The sequence below is a fragment of the Epinephelus moara genome, chromosome 3 (assembly GCF_006386435.1).
Source record: "Epinephelus moara isolate mb chromosome 3, YSFRI_EMoa_1.0, whole genome shotgun sequence".
In the NCBI taxonomy this organism is placed as follows: domain Eukaryota; kingdom Metazoa; phylum Chordata; class Actinopteri; order Perciformes; family Serranidae; genus Epinephelus; species Epinephelus moara.
This window is the reverse complement of record NC_065508.1, coordinates 3,019,800-3,034,238: the sequence shown is the minus strand read 5'-3', so window position 1 is coordinate 3,034,238 and position 14,439 is coordinate 3,019,800. Positions and strand designations below refer to the sequence as shown.

The window sequence follows — 14,439 nt, the reverse complement described above, 5'->3', positions numbered from 1 at the left end:
TAAAGTCCTAGTTAGGGCTTCCTCAAAATAAAATTGGTTGCACAAAACACCCTTAAATGTTTGCTTAAGTATTTATGTTTTCTCCCTGTCTTGATCTTATACTTAAGGAATCCGTGGGCCACAAAAGACCTTAGCGCCAAAGCAAGGTAAAAAAACCCCTCATCTGACTCTATCTTAACTGCAACATGACTGAGTTTATGGTGAAAAAAACACCCTGAGAACAGTGTTCTGCGACCAGGAGGACACAGTGGATACGCTTTGGATTTTACGCTCTAGATTTGATTGAACTAATTTTCATTGCAATTTCTTCCTACAACCGTTTTTTGTTTTCTGGTTTGGGGATTAAGTTTACTTTGTAGTTTGTGCTTTCTATGATTGTATTCCTCCAGAAGTAAAATCTTTTCCTCTTCTGACCAATGTAGTTTTCATTTTTTCCACTATCTAACTGTAAGCCTGCTTTGTGAGACGATAACAGGAGTCCCAAGCCTGAATCCAAGCAAACAAACTGTCTCCATGGAAACTTGAACCACTGTAAAATCTCTCCCAATGCAGTAAATTACTTTTTCCTTATCAAAGGAAACCTTTTAAAGGATTCTGTGCAATTGTGTAAGTCCCTCAGCTAAGGATAAATTAAGCCTTAAGTGTCATAATAAACCTTTTGAGACCCAAACTTTTGTTTGGTATGCATTTTTAATTTCTCCTAGCTATTTGGAATCAGTAGGACACAATAAGTATAGAAACTGTTAATCATAATAGAGACGGAATGTCCTCAAATAACCAACAATAAAGTCCCAACATCTTCAAATAAGTACTTACTAATTAACAATGTCTTAGCTTGTTACTGTTGCTAAGGTTGGTCAAATTTTAAACCTCATCCTCTGTTGTGTTGGGATCGGCTGCAGACTGACTTGGCAGGGATGGCTGCCATCTTGTTTTTACATGGATTAGTGTATTGTGCTCTTACTACACTAGATGGCATAAAGTGTCCATGAACAAGGGACAGGTCAAAGTCAGGTAGAATGAAGTAAAGCCAAATGTGATGTCCATACAACCGGTCCCTGAAGCTTATTCCACTATGTGGAGCATAAATAGGTGCTTGCAATTTTTCCCCAGTTCTGTATTCACATATGTGATTTCCAAGGAAATGCAAAACTTGTGGATGAGTATGGTGCCCCATATTATTAAGTTTTAAAACCAAAGATTCATAAAGTGGCAACTTATTAAGGATAGCTTTGTCAATATAAACACAGTGTCGTTCCCTCTGAGTGGTCAGTGATGGTCACACCACCAACAGTGGGTTCTAAAACTGTCACCTGTAGAGAACTATGATACACAGCATCAAGGGGCTCAAGGTTTGGGCAGCAGCATGCATGTTAATGACATCAGCCTGCACAATCTGCAACCTGCTGCTAATAGTAAGGCACTGCTTCATTCTAAAAGGTCAGTGTTAACAACGTCACTGACCAAAACCCGGATAATATAACTAATTGTGTAATTACTTGAGTCATTAAAACAGATAGCCCCTCAGCATGACTTTTGCTTTGTTAAATGTTCCAAAGATTATTTTCCATTAAAAAAACATGATAAATGTAATATTGTGAGACATATAAAAACACTGTCATCTAAATAATAATGGGTGTGTTTGTGTGAGTCCAAGTGAAGTAAAAATGAGCAAAACCGATTTTTGACTATAGATGTTGTGACAACACTACTGCAGTGATGAATGATTTCAATAGAATATTGGGAGAATTTGTGAATCACATCCCAAGCCAAGTTATTTTATATACCTCATAGGGGAGAACGGGGTCAGCTGGGACAGGGGGTGAGTTGGGATAGCGCCTTTTTAGCAAGTTAGAAAGCAACTGCAGCCCCTTTCACTCTGCCTGCTCAAGGCGGGAACATCATGCCAACATGATGCCTCACCTTGCTGTACATACGATACGATCTCAGAATGTGGGGACAGAGTGGTGTCGCCTTTAATCCGCCACAGGAGGTAGTAACAGCACCATAATGGTGTCTGTGTGGGTATGACGTTTTGACATGTTATGCCTGCAACCCCCTGTGGGAGATTTAAAAAGTTGCTGTTAGCAATTAGCGGCTAACTCAAAGAAGAACAGCAGCTGTGAATCTCTGCAAATTGGAAAAACAATGAGGCCCAGGAGCACCTTAGCTCCGAGCAGAGGACCACATGAGCTGCCATATAATAGGGGCAGTAAATGATTGCTAATGCCATTGTTCTTGTTGTTGTTGATGTTATATGTAACCCTAGAGGTTGACGCTTTTGTCTTCATGTCATGGCTGTCACACCTCTTTTGATTTTGCGATGCAGTGTGTAATCACAAGCTGGAGCGGAATGATGCTGCTGTTGTTTGGTTCTGTGTAAAAATGCAAAGGAGGCATAAAGATGAACTTCATATGGACTTCACAATAGCATGATCTCTGTATAATGTATATAATGTATAATCAATGTCAAGGTGGAGACCGTCTGACTCTACTTAACATTTTATTTACAGTTTTGAAATCTACAGCGTGTAAGTACATTTTTGGCTCTTTTGTTATTTTTCTTCTACCATACTGTTTTTAGTGATGACACACATAAAAATCACACCATTGGAGAGCTGATTTCCTGCTGTATCTGTTGATATTAGCGTTAGCTGTCTGAATTTGTGTTGGTAGCACAGGAGTCCAAAGCGTGTCTGCTCTCCCTGGGACAGTTGGGACAGTAGAGTTTATAGTTCGTACCTTGATGCAAATCAACAAAAACAACATTTTTACTTATTGAAAGAGGCCCGCTGTGAGGTCACCAGGTGAATGCTAAATCTACTAAGAGTTTTAGACTGCTGAGATGAATCAGGCCATATAAAACAAATGCATGGACTTCATAGAGGTCTACATTCCAACCCATGAACATATTTTGATTTTGTACAGTTTAACTTTTCTTTTTTAAGAGTTTTTGGGGGGCTTTTTGTTATTGAATAGGAGAGCTTTGGTGTGAAGAGGTGAGAGTGAGAGAGGGGATGATATGCAGCAAAGTGTCACAGGTAGGAGACCAACCTGCAGCCACTACATAAGGACACACGCACCTTTGTACAATCATGGGCGCCCCATGGTTCAACAATTTAACTGTTTTTAACTCCTAAGTTGTTGTTCTTGACTTTATTTTGCAGAATAAAACAAACTCAAAAGCCCACATAAACCTATAGGCTACATGTAGCCCATGAGCTGTTGGGTGACGCTCAGATGAAGACTTGAAGAAAGACAAAGCAATTTATGAAAATACAGTGACTTCACAAATGTTTTTTCTCTTCAAAGAAAAATGAACATTTTTCAGTTTTTCTTTTTTTCAAATTTTTTCCCAATACTTCTTTTCTAAGCCCAGAACAACACGTCCCTACTGACCCTATCTCCCTGCTTCCATAATCGTCCTGGGGAGGAATTTGGGATACTGAACTTCTACATTTAAGAAAATCATGCCTCTCACATTTGGGTTGGGCCCTAGGAAAATTAAGAAGCTCTTAGAAGACACCTGTGTGTGTTCAGGGATCAATTTTTTTTCATTACTGTCCAAGACTAGCCTGGAAATCCAGACCCAAATCTAGAAAGATTTAGGGTCTGGCTATGAGTAATGCAAATGGCCCAAGCATGCATTTGTAAATATCACTGCACGCAATTGGATAACACTACGACCAATCAGAACAATACACGGGGTGACGTATCCAGAGCGCTACCAGCGGCGCTAACTGGTAGATTAGACTCTTGCCGTATCTGGTTGGCAAAACAGCAAAAACGTCCTTCTTGCAAAGGAAAGACTCGAGCGCCGTCTTCTGTTCCTCTTTTAGAGAAACAGCCAAGTCTAACTCGTTCATTGTAGCGGCCAAAGCCGTTTCAAACAACTGGTGTTCATCGGTAGCCATCTTGCAATGTTTACTGACTGATTCCAGACTTTGTCGTCACAGCGCTGTCGTCATCTGTTTAGCTCGCCTCTGGCCCGCCTATATCAGATACACCGATGTGATTGGTGCAGCTCGGCTCCAACGGCATGAGTAATGAGCATCATTACTGATTGACAGAGTGACTCGCTGAGCAAATTCAAATTGTGCTCTCGCGAGAACTCTGGATTTCCAGGGTAGTCCAGGACGTCTGTGAGCAATGGAAGGTTACTTCATGTAGGTACAGAAGTGTTCCAACTGACCCCGCTCTCCCCTACTGAATCCCCATCACCTGATCCAACCATTAGTTCAACTCTTTATTAGACCTCAAAAATCTCTGGAACAGCATGATACATATACTGTAAATGTTCCATTCAGAAGTGGAAAGGATTAGCATATATGTTCATAGAACTTTATGGTGCTGCTCCCTGCAAAACATATGATCATAATTAAACATATGTAGGGACCTCTGACTTGAGCAACTTAGAAGATCACTCCCTGTGAACAGATAAAACTTTTATGAGACAAGGATCTCAAACCTGCAGAGTGGTTTGATCAGAGGGGGGTCATGGGATTTAGTAGTATTTAAGAGATGGGTGTGGTTGAAACATGCTTCATGCCCGGATTTGAGGATCCTTCTGCAAGCGCCCACCGCGTGATCTGGCTGCCTGTTTCTGAATGATGATATTCAGAAAAAAAAAAAAACAGGAACCGTGAGGATAACAGACCGAGAGGGCCGCCGATCATTATATACAGGCAGAAAATGCGCACAGTCGATCCACTGATGGGCTGATTTCTTGCAGCCAGAAGCTTTTTTGTGATGCCATTATTTCCTATATGAGGCAGATCTTTACTCAGTAATTCATCGCTGGCTCGGAGGCGGTTGTCCTGATGAAGTGTCGGCAGAGGGAGGAGGAAACCAAAGAGAGGAAGGAAACGAGGATAACGTCACGAAAAGCAGAATCGGAGTAAAAAAGGACTGAATAGTATTTAATGGACAGTGCTTGATGCGGGGCCGGGGGACCGAGCTGAATTGTGTTTGTTTACGACGCATTGGACAAAGATGTTTTTGTTAACTGGTCTGGCGTGAAAAGAAGGGGACAACCTATCGAGGAGGAAACAGCAACACAGCAGCAGCAGCAGATTTCATCTTTTTCAGGAGGCTCCACTAAAGCAGAGAAATGGAAATGTGTGTAGCCCTCCTCCGTTTGCCTGTTCGCTGAAGGATTTGGAAACAGCCTCATCGTGACACACGCAGCTTAAAGTGGATTTCAGTCATATAGTTCAATCCTCCACGAGATTTTTTTTGCCTTGGGGGGTACGTTGCTTTCAGGGTTTTTTTGCACGGCAGAATAAAAAGCAGCAAAATCATCGGGAGAATTAACAGGTAGCCACCCATTATCAAACGCTGTGACAGCCGCTGTAGGTCAGTGTATTGAGTGTAAGATGGCTGGGTGATGATGTGCCTATTCGTGGCATCATTTCGACTAAATTAATTTAGCTACATCCGCATTGTGGGAGCTCAGCATCTGAAACAAGATGTGGCCAAGGCCTTCATCTGCTCACTCTGATCAATATGTGATGTAGCCTGCATTCATGGGGCCTGCCTTCCTATTTCAGTACACTAGGAGTCTTTAGATGCTGCGGATGGTGAAATGAAAATCTGAATCTGGCTTCTTTCTTTCCTGTGCGGAGCTCCCAGTCCAGGCCTGGGAGTGAGCACAGTTTCTCTGACATTAACATTTCCTCTGCCAAACATGCAGTGTGGTTGTAGGCTCTGCACTCTCCTCCAGCTGCAGATGTAGCCATGCCATGTTGGTGTAGTTCCACATCACATTCAAAGGGGTGGGGCCAGTCACACTTTGGCATCATGCTCTTTGAATTTCTGTCTTCTTGTGTTAGAAAATCTGCTCTCAAAGGCCAGTACACTCCCTTGATGCTTTATTCTAACGCTCAGCTTCCTCATCTGCATCATTATGAAGAGGTATTCGCCTCATATCTGCTACTAGGCCATGCATCAGTGCAGGTGGAGCCTGTATGATATGTGTCTTTCTCTCTGTCCATTGGTATTACTTCTGCACAGATCTGCTCACTCTCCAGTAGATGCTCGCAGGGCGACAAAAACATGCATCCGAGCATCTGGCTGGACCCATCCAGGCCTGATCTCTGATGCATCACCCCCCCTCAGTTTCTCTCCTCCTCATTGGCTAAATGAACAGCTGTGCCAGGAGACTGAGACCCATGATGCACCCTTTTTGGCTTCCATTAGTGCCGTGTGATCCATCTGGTCGCAGGTCCCTCCAGGGAACAGTGACCTACTGTAGCTAATTGCTCTTCCTTTGCAGTGTGCATTGTGTGCTTGTTTGCTGTGGATTTGAATTTCTCCGCAAATGCAAATAGAAGCTCCCTGTTTGGGAAGCTATTTGAATGTGTAACTGTCAGAGAACAGGAAAAGCTGCTTCCTGCTGAAAGCATGATGTGATGTACAGTGTGTGTGACCCCAGTTGGCCCTTAGCTGAGTAATACATGAACCGCAGTGCCTCAGATGACAAAAAGATGACTTAGTCCAGCATTGGCACAAGTTCTGACTTGATACACCACCTGTAAGTGCAGTGTAACAAGTCTCCTCGGCTTTTAAGGGAGTGTTCGCTCTGTATCTGCTGCCTGGTAGCGATCCTGGCTGCTCGATAGCAGCTTAGTCATTACAGATTATTCTCCTCAGTTAAACCAGGCATGGTTGCACAGCCATAAACAGATTACAAGGTTTTTTCTCACTATGTGGGTTTAGTAAACCTTAGAGATTAAAATGTGTGGTTTTTATTTTATTAATTCTTTCCCAAATCAGGGACGCACTGTATTTTAAGTAAGTTATTTTGCTTAATTGATTCATTTTTGATGAGGGCAGATTCCTGGATTACTGGATTATAAAAGCATAAAATTCTGATAATCCCAATGGGCCTCACTGATACACGGTGGAAGTCATTTTCATTAAAGTGGAAAGAGACAAGATTTTGCTCAAACTTAGCATTATGAAGTAAATGACTGCATAATGCGATGGCTTACATAATCGACTTTTAGATTGGTTCCCTACAAGCCTCACTGTCACTGTGTAACTCTGCCACCTGGGTACGATCTCTTGGGAAAACTAAGGCTCAATTTACGGCACAAAGGAAGTGCGTCAACCATTGTGCAACCCAAACAGGAACAGTGCTATCCCCAGTTTCAAAAGAGTATTAATGTAAGGTCTCTGCAGTTAATATTGCCAGTAGCAGAGATGGTGGACGTTGAGTTGATACTTTATAAATCAGAGTCTGATATTTCAACTTTCCAACAGGTGACGGCTCAGACAAATCCAAAATGAGTGAGCTGGAGCAGCTTCGTCAGGAGGCCGAGCAACTTAGGAACCAGATAAGAGTGAGTCTGCTGTTTTTATAGTTCAGTTTTCATCATGATAAGGCTGATATATTTACATGTTGTGTAATGTCTTGTTTTTTAATCTTATGATTCCATGTCTGTCAGGATGCTAGGAAAGCATGTGGAGATTCAACCCTGACACAGGTAAGTGCCAGTGAATGTCCCAGGTGGTAAGATACAGAGCCATAATAAATATTTATAAATGTTTTTGGGGTTCTGGTTTGGTGACCGTCGATTTGGAGTTTTTTGGTTCACATAAAAAAAAGCAGAGCCGCTGCTTTAAATCTTTTTTTAATCAAATCTTATTATCTTACTTATCTTATACTTCTTATTTTGTAACAGTTTGGAAAAAATAGATTATTCATTATCAATTTTTTATGCTTGAATTCCAGTATAAACATGGAGCTGTGCTGTGCCTTATACATTACTCTGATGTCATCATTTCCAAATTAATTTTTACATCTAAATTTATGAAATATTGGCTATTTCTGAGCTGCTTTGTCTTCAGTGTCGTAGAGTGAAACCTGCCCATTACACACACGTATTAGTAACAAGAAAACACTGAATTTGATCAGAACTAATGTTTTAATTAACCTCTCCTCACTAACCTAGATAACTGCTGGTCTGGATCCTGTGGGGAGGATTCAGATGAGGACGAGACGCACCCTCCGGGGACACCTCGCTAAGATCTACGCCATGCACTGGGGCACAGACTCAAAGTGAGTCTATACTGTTCCAAACGTTCCAAATGTTGTCAACTTTGATTGTGATTAAAGCATATTGGTGCTGTGCATCGCTTAAATGAACCATTACAAGTTGAATAAATTACATTTCAATATGGAAAAAAACAAGCAAATATAATATGTAATCAACTTCCCAAACTGGTGGGTCAGCTATGTTCCCCGGCTCTAATTTTCCCCCCCTAGTGCTAATTAGCAGGTGTTAGCATGCTAACAGGCTACACTAAGATGGTGAACATGGTAAGCCTACTTCACCTCAGCATGTTAGCATTGTCATTGTGGTAGCATGCTGATGTTAGCATTTAGCTAAAAGCACTGCTGTGCCTAAAACAGCCTCACAAAACTGAGAGCATTTCTGAGTTTTCAAAAACCCAGAGCCAAAACATTCAAATGTGTCTCTTTCATACATGTTTGAAGCACTTTAGGTTCAGAACTACAGACTCAAAATTCTGAAATATTTGGTTGAAGCAAAGTTTTTAACATTTTGCCTGTTAGTAGTAGTGGACCAGTTAGTGTGAAAGACTGGGATGTTTGTTTCTAATTGGAGTGGACAGAATTAATTGATGAACACTAACTTAACGTCCATCTATAGATAAAGGTGTGAAATGTTTGAATGTTTGACTCCGCAGGCTTCTGGTTAGTGCCTCTCAAGATGGAAAACTGATCATCTGGGACAGCTACACCACTAACAAGGTAAGGTCAGCTGAGTAATTCTTCTCATCAGCTGGAAAAATAGTCACACTTGGCCTCCGTCCGAACTGGAAGTGAAAGTGGAGTGAAGTCTTTCTCCTGTAGGAGTGTGGTTGACTCATAACAGCTTCATCTGAAACCACTGCCATGACTTATTCTAACATTTACAGTGACATTAGCATCAATTTTCAGTGTTAATACTAACCCATTTTAAGACTCTGACTAAGGGGGTTGCATTGGGTTTTTCTTCTACTCGACAAGTTACAAGTCTGTTACTTCCAAATACCTTCCAACTGTAGATACATGCCATCCCTCTGCGCTCCTCCTGGGTGATGACCTGCGCGTACGCCCCCTCTGGGAACTACGTGGCCTGCGGAGGCCTGGACAACATCTGCTCCATCTACTGCTTGAAGACTCGCGAAGGCAACGTCAGGGTCAGCAGGGAGCTACCTGGCCACACAGGTGAGAGAACATCGCGCTCTCAACCACTTCTCTTTGACTCTTCCTACAAGTCAAACTAATGAGATGTTTCAGACGAGCGTTGCAGCAGTCCTGTGCCTCGTGGGAAAGCTCTGTTCCCAAACCCCTAAACAATGAAGATTTCATTTACATGGCTAATTAATCGCAGGGCAGCGCCGTCGTAATGAGCTGAGACATCAACTCCTGTCTGTGAGACTCCGGTTTGTGACACTGTAGCAACTGTGCTGCTCTGTGTAATTTGAAAAATGGGCTGCAACCTAAATATCAAGATGTCTGCATGATGCGTTCACAACTGTAAGCTTTATTTGCAGCAAGTACTTTGTAGACGACTATTTTCTCACAAAGTATCAGGTGTCTGTGAGAGTCAACACAACAGAAAGAACAATATCCAGTTCCATCGTAAATTACTTGCTAAATTAATATAAATGTATATAAATAGAAGAAATGACACTTGCATTACCTCTCCACCTTTAACCTAATGTTTTGAACATTCAGTGTCCTCTTACAGTAATCCTATTTGGTGCTTATTGTATTACAGCAGACGCTAGTAACGCCACTACTACTACAAACACCTGTACTCTGTCCTTTCAGGTTACCTGTCCTGTTGCCGCTTCATTGATGACAATCAAATCATCACGAGTTCAGGAGACACCACATGGTGAGCCACAGACTTCAAAACGCTGACACTGTGCAGTGCTAACGTGTTTTCCAGAGCCGATCTGTGTCTAACTCTGCGCTCTCCGCCCCAGTGCACTGTGGGACATCGAGACAAGTCAGCAGACCACAGTTTTCTCGGGCCACACCGGTGACGTCATGAGTCTGTCCCTGTCGCCCGACCTCCGCACCTTTGTGTCAGGAGCCTGCGACGCCTCGGTCAAACTGTGGGACATCAGGGACAGCATGTGCCGGCAGACCTTCATAGGCCACGAGTCGGACATCAACGCCATCTGTGTGAGTGTGCCGTCAGGGCAGAGGTGGCCTTGTGACCAAAGTACAAGCTGTCAAATTTGTCTCTTTATTGGTACTGTCTCATTCATCTGGGACCGTAGTTTACAGGGGCACTACATCAAGTTTTACTCATGAAGTTCAGTTCACTCATCACAGGCTGTGTAATCTCTATAAACAGATACCTGCACATGAATACACAATCTGTCTGCAATAGGGCAAGATTTTGGTGTAGGAGGCATTCTGGCTTCGTGTGTGTAGACCTAGGTGTATTGCCTTTGAGCGGGCTTTGGTTGCATGCAGGTAAACAGTGCATATGGAGAGCAAATGAGGCGAAATGCATTGGCCTGAATGCAGTCATGGAGCCCATCAGCTATCGTCTGACAGTAATATAGCTTTGTAGACGTCACCAGAACCCTCAAAATATTGGCCGTTGTCCCTAGAAGCTAAATCGTCGCCAATGGGTTCTCAGATCGTGGGAAGTGCTACTCAGTCCGCAAAAACAGTTGTATATGTTCTCCGTAATCTCTAGAGCAGCTTGGTGAAGTCTTAAAGGTCCAGTGTGTAGGATTTAGTGGCATCTAGCAGTGAGGTTGCAGAACTAAAACTTCTCCAAGCGTGGAGGAGAACTACAGTGGTTGGCGCAAAAATGTGAATGGCTCAACCTAGAGCTGGTGTTTGGTTTGTCCATTCTGGGCTACTGTAGAAACAACATGGCAGACTCCATGGAAGACGACGTGCCCTGTATGTAGATATAAACGGCTCATTTGAAGGTAAAGAAAACACAATGATTCGTAATTTCAGGTGATTAGAAACTAACGGTTGTGAATATTGTTCACCATTTCTGCCAGTAGATGCCGCTAAATCCTACACACTGCACCTTTAAAAATTAGTAATCCCAGTAACAAATCTGTATGTACCAGAGATCGACCCTGTTCTGACTATTAACTGATGTGTCTGTTCGATATTCCAAACTGTCTGGCACAGGTACAGTATCAGGCCAACATTCGTCTGAAGTGGTAGTCTATCCCTCCTGTGCGCCGTCTAATACACTATTAACAGTTCAGCTCCAGGATTTGTCTCGGTGACGTCACACACTGTCTTGTCTCCAGCTTTGGGGGGGGATTTAAACTCGGAGCATGCTAGAGGATTAACTAGATTATCAATTAACACCATATCTGAACATCCTGCATCAGTCCAGACTCCAACTGAGACAGGCTCCAGTTGGAGTCTGGACTGATGCAGGTTACATCTGATAGATGACAGGTGGGCAGATTCAGAAGTGAAATATGGTGATCGTCTCTCAGCCTGATCAGATTTAGTCTGAGAGTCACCAGTGAGAGCAGTGTTGGTCGTATTAGAGCACGCAGGGAAGAGGGAACTCTTCTCCCACGCAGTCACAAACCTGTCGTCTCTTGTTAAGAGTGTCTTGATAGAGCTGTATTCACACTTCCTGCTTCTCATCCATCTTCCTGTGCTCCTCCTCAGTTCTTTCCCAACGGCAGCGCCTTCGCCACAGGCTCTGACGACGCCACCTGCAGGCTGTTTGACCTGCGTGCAGACCAGGAGCTCAGCCTCTACTGCCATGACAACATTATCTGTGGCATCACCTCCGTGGCTTTCTCACGCTCTGGCCGTTTGCTGCTGGCTGGTTACGACGACTTTAACTGCAACATCTGGGACGCCATGAAGGGAGACAGAGCAGGTGGGTGGAAGAGGCGAGAGAAAAGATTCAATCTGAAGCTGAAGTGAGGAATATATTCAGTTGTTGTCTTTTGTAGCTGTCGTCGCCTCCAACACAAAAACTTCTTTAACTATTCCTTCTGCCACAGAGGGACGATTGTAGGTGTGTTTATACATTTGACCTTCAACTAAAACTACTTTAGGATGTTTTTTTTTGCATTTTAATGTAAAAAATGTCAACAACAGCCCCCTTCAACAAGGAAAGGCACCATTTTGTATCACTGCAAAGTCAAATTGACTCTATCTGACCTCCATCTGCAATATTTCACTGAAAAACTAAGTGAAAGTGTTGGGTGCAAAAAGGAGTGACTGAAAAACTAAAACCATGATGCTCAATTTCAATATGCAGTTCAGAGGCTAGTTCCCCTCTTTGTTAAGAGTTGAACTGTTTAGATTTCTGTATAGATAAAGTGCAGTTATACTTTGCACATCTCTTAGTTTCAGAATGTGCCAGACTCACCAGTGAGTTCACATGTCACAAGTCTTACTTTGTAAAAAAACATAAAAATAAAAAGTTTGGTCAAGCGACCCACCCTGTGTTGCAAGTTAAAGCAGGAATAAACACAAGGTCGCTGTGTTCTGTGTGTTTTATTTATTTATTTATTTTTTAAGTTTCGGCGCAGTCTGGAGAGCAAAACATTTCACACTAACAAGTCTTCCTTTGTTTGTCCTCGTCCCCCCTGCAGGGGTCCTGGCCGGCCATGACAATCGTGTGAGCTGTCTGGGTGTGAACGATGACGGCATGGCGGTGTGCACCGGGTCCTGGGACAGCTTCCTTAAGATCTGGAACTGAGCCATGCACATAAACAGCAAACACACACACACACACACACACACACGCACGCACGCACGCACACGTCCAACACACAGACACCGCTCCCATCTCGGGACACAGTTTGCACCCTGTATTCACTGTATGTAAGATTCAACAGACAAACTGCAACATTGTACTGTACATAATATATATGACTTAGGTATGAGTTTACACACACACACACACACACACACTGTACGCAGGACAAGACATCACAAGACCTGAACACACACCCACACTACCTACAGCTAATTTAAGTGCACGGCAGCAAGGTAACAGTACAACACACACACACACACACACACACACACACACACACACATAATCTGTAAAATGTTAAAATGTGACAAAACACAGTTGAGTCCTCAGCTGCTCAAATGAAACACACAAACACCACTATTACCTGAAGCCTTTTAACACGTCTAACACGCTCAGTCACACAACACACACACACACACACACACACACACACACACTTTTTCCTGAGAGACACTGCTCCTCCAGTTAAACAGAGGAGAAGATGTTATTGGACAATTCTGTCTTTGTTTACAATGAAGTCCAAAATGCACTTCAGACAAATTTTTTCTGTACTATTTTTGTCTCCGTACCACATGTATCTCAAGCGATGCTAATGTGAAGGAAGAACGGTCATGAAGGAGAATCATGTGAGTCCATTAACACTGAAAAAAAACAAAAAACACTGACAGACAGGATGGGCCGATGATTGACAGAGTCCAAGGAAAATATCAGCTCTTATTTTCATCCGGCTCCAAACATCATGTAATCACTGTTTTTATAGATATACCCCCCCCCCTCCCCCACATACATCCCATCTGCTCTTAAGCCTTTGTTTTATTCTTTATTTTTTTTTTTTTTTACACTTATTTTATTCATGTTCTCCCTGTGTGCCTCAGATACACTTTAAGGATTATTAATAGAGAATATTGACAAAGTTACAAAAAAAAAGAGAGATTCAGGAGGTGGGTGGAAAAATAAAAGCATTATAAGACACATCTTAATAAAGCAGGAGCCAGTATTCATACTTTGACTTTGTCAATGTATTATCTGGATATTATGATGGTATAATTGTACATAATATTAATAAATAATAGCCTCTCCTGCCAGGTTTTGTGGTTTCTTTTGTAAAGCAGTGTTTCTAATGTATACACTTGGACAGTGACCCTGGTGCATGACATAAAAATGTTTGTTCTGGCAACACATACATTGACATATGCTGTTTCTAAATAGCCTAAATACATTTCAGCACAAATTCTAGTTTATTATTACACAGTTATTATTTTTATGTTGTTATAATTATTTATGTAATGTATAATTATTGAATTATTTTGTAGCCTAATGAGAGGAAGAAACCTTTTTGTAATGATCTCATTATCAAGAGAACAAAGCTTGTTTTCTCAAGATAATGAAATAAAACAACCTTTTGTTTTCTCATGACAACGGCTTGATTATCTCGATATTATGAGATAACAAGACTCGTTTTCTCAAGCTAACAAAATAATTATCTTGTGATTGAGAAAACAAAGCTTGTTTTCTACAGGTAACGAAGTAAAACCTTTTGTTTTCTCATGCTAACGAGTTGTTAATCTCACTGGCATGAGGAATTAAGAATGAATGGCAAGGATGGCTGTTCTTAGAATCCCTCTGAAAACCTCAAGTTAAATTT

General features: G+C 42.1%; 1 protein-coding gene across 2 annotated transcripts; it reads left to right on the top strand.

The window, feature by feature from the left end:
• The first annotated feature begins 4,603 nt into the window (after positions 1 to 4,603).
• On the top strand, positions 4,604 to 13,878 carry gnb2 (guanine nucleotide binding protein (G protein), beta polypeptide 2). 2 transcript variants are annotated; one of them, XM_050041502.1, is made up of 10 exons: positions 4,604 to 5,247; positions 7,264 to 7,343; positions 7,449 to 7,487; positions 7,956 to 8,062; positions 8,713 to 8,776; positions 9,073 to 9,235; positions 9,845 to 9,911; positions 10,003 to 10,204; positions 11,687 to 11,903; positions 12,628 to 13,878. In XM_050041502.1, the coding sequence occupies exons 2-10, from the start codon at positions 7,287 to 7,289 to the stop codon at positions 12,732 to 12,734; spliced, it is 1,023 nt and encodes a 340-aa protein (XP_049897459.1). In that variant the 5' UTR covers positions 4,604 to 5,247; positions 7,264 to 7,286; the 3' UTR covers positions 12,735 to 13,878. The 2 variants fall into 2 exon arrangements, with proteins under 2 accessions (XP_049897459.1, XP_049897458.1); XM_050041501.1 differs by having other exon boundaries at positions 4,605 to 5,316.
• The last annotated feature ends 561 nt before the right edge of the window (positions 13,879 to 14,439 follow it).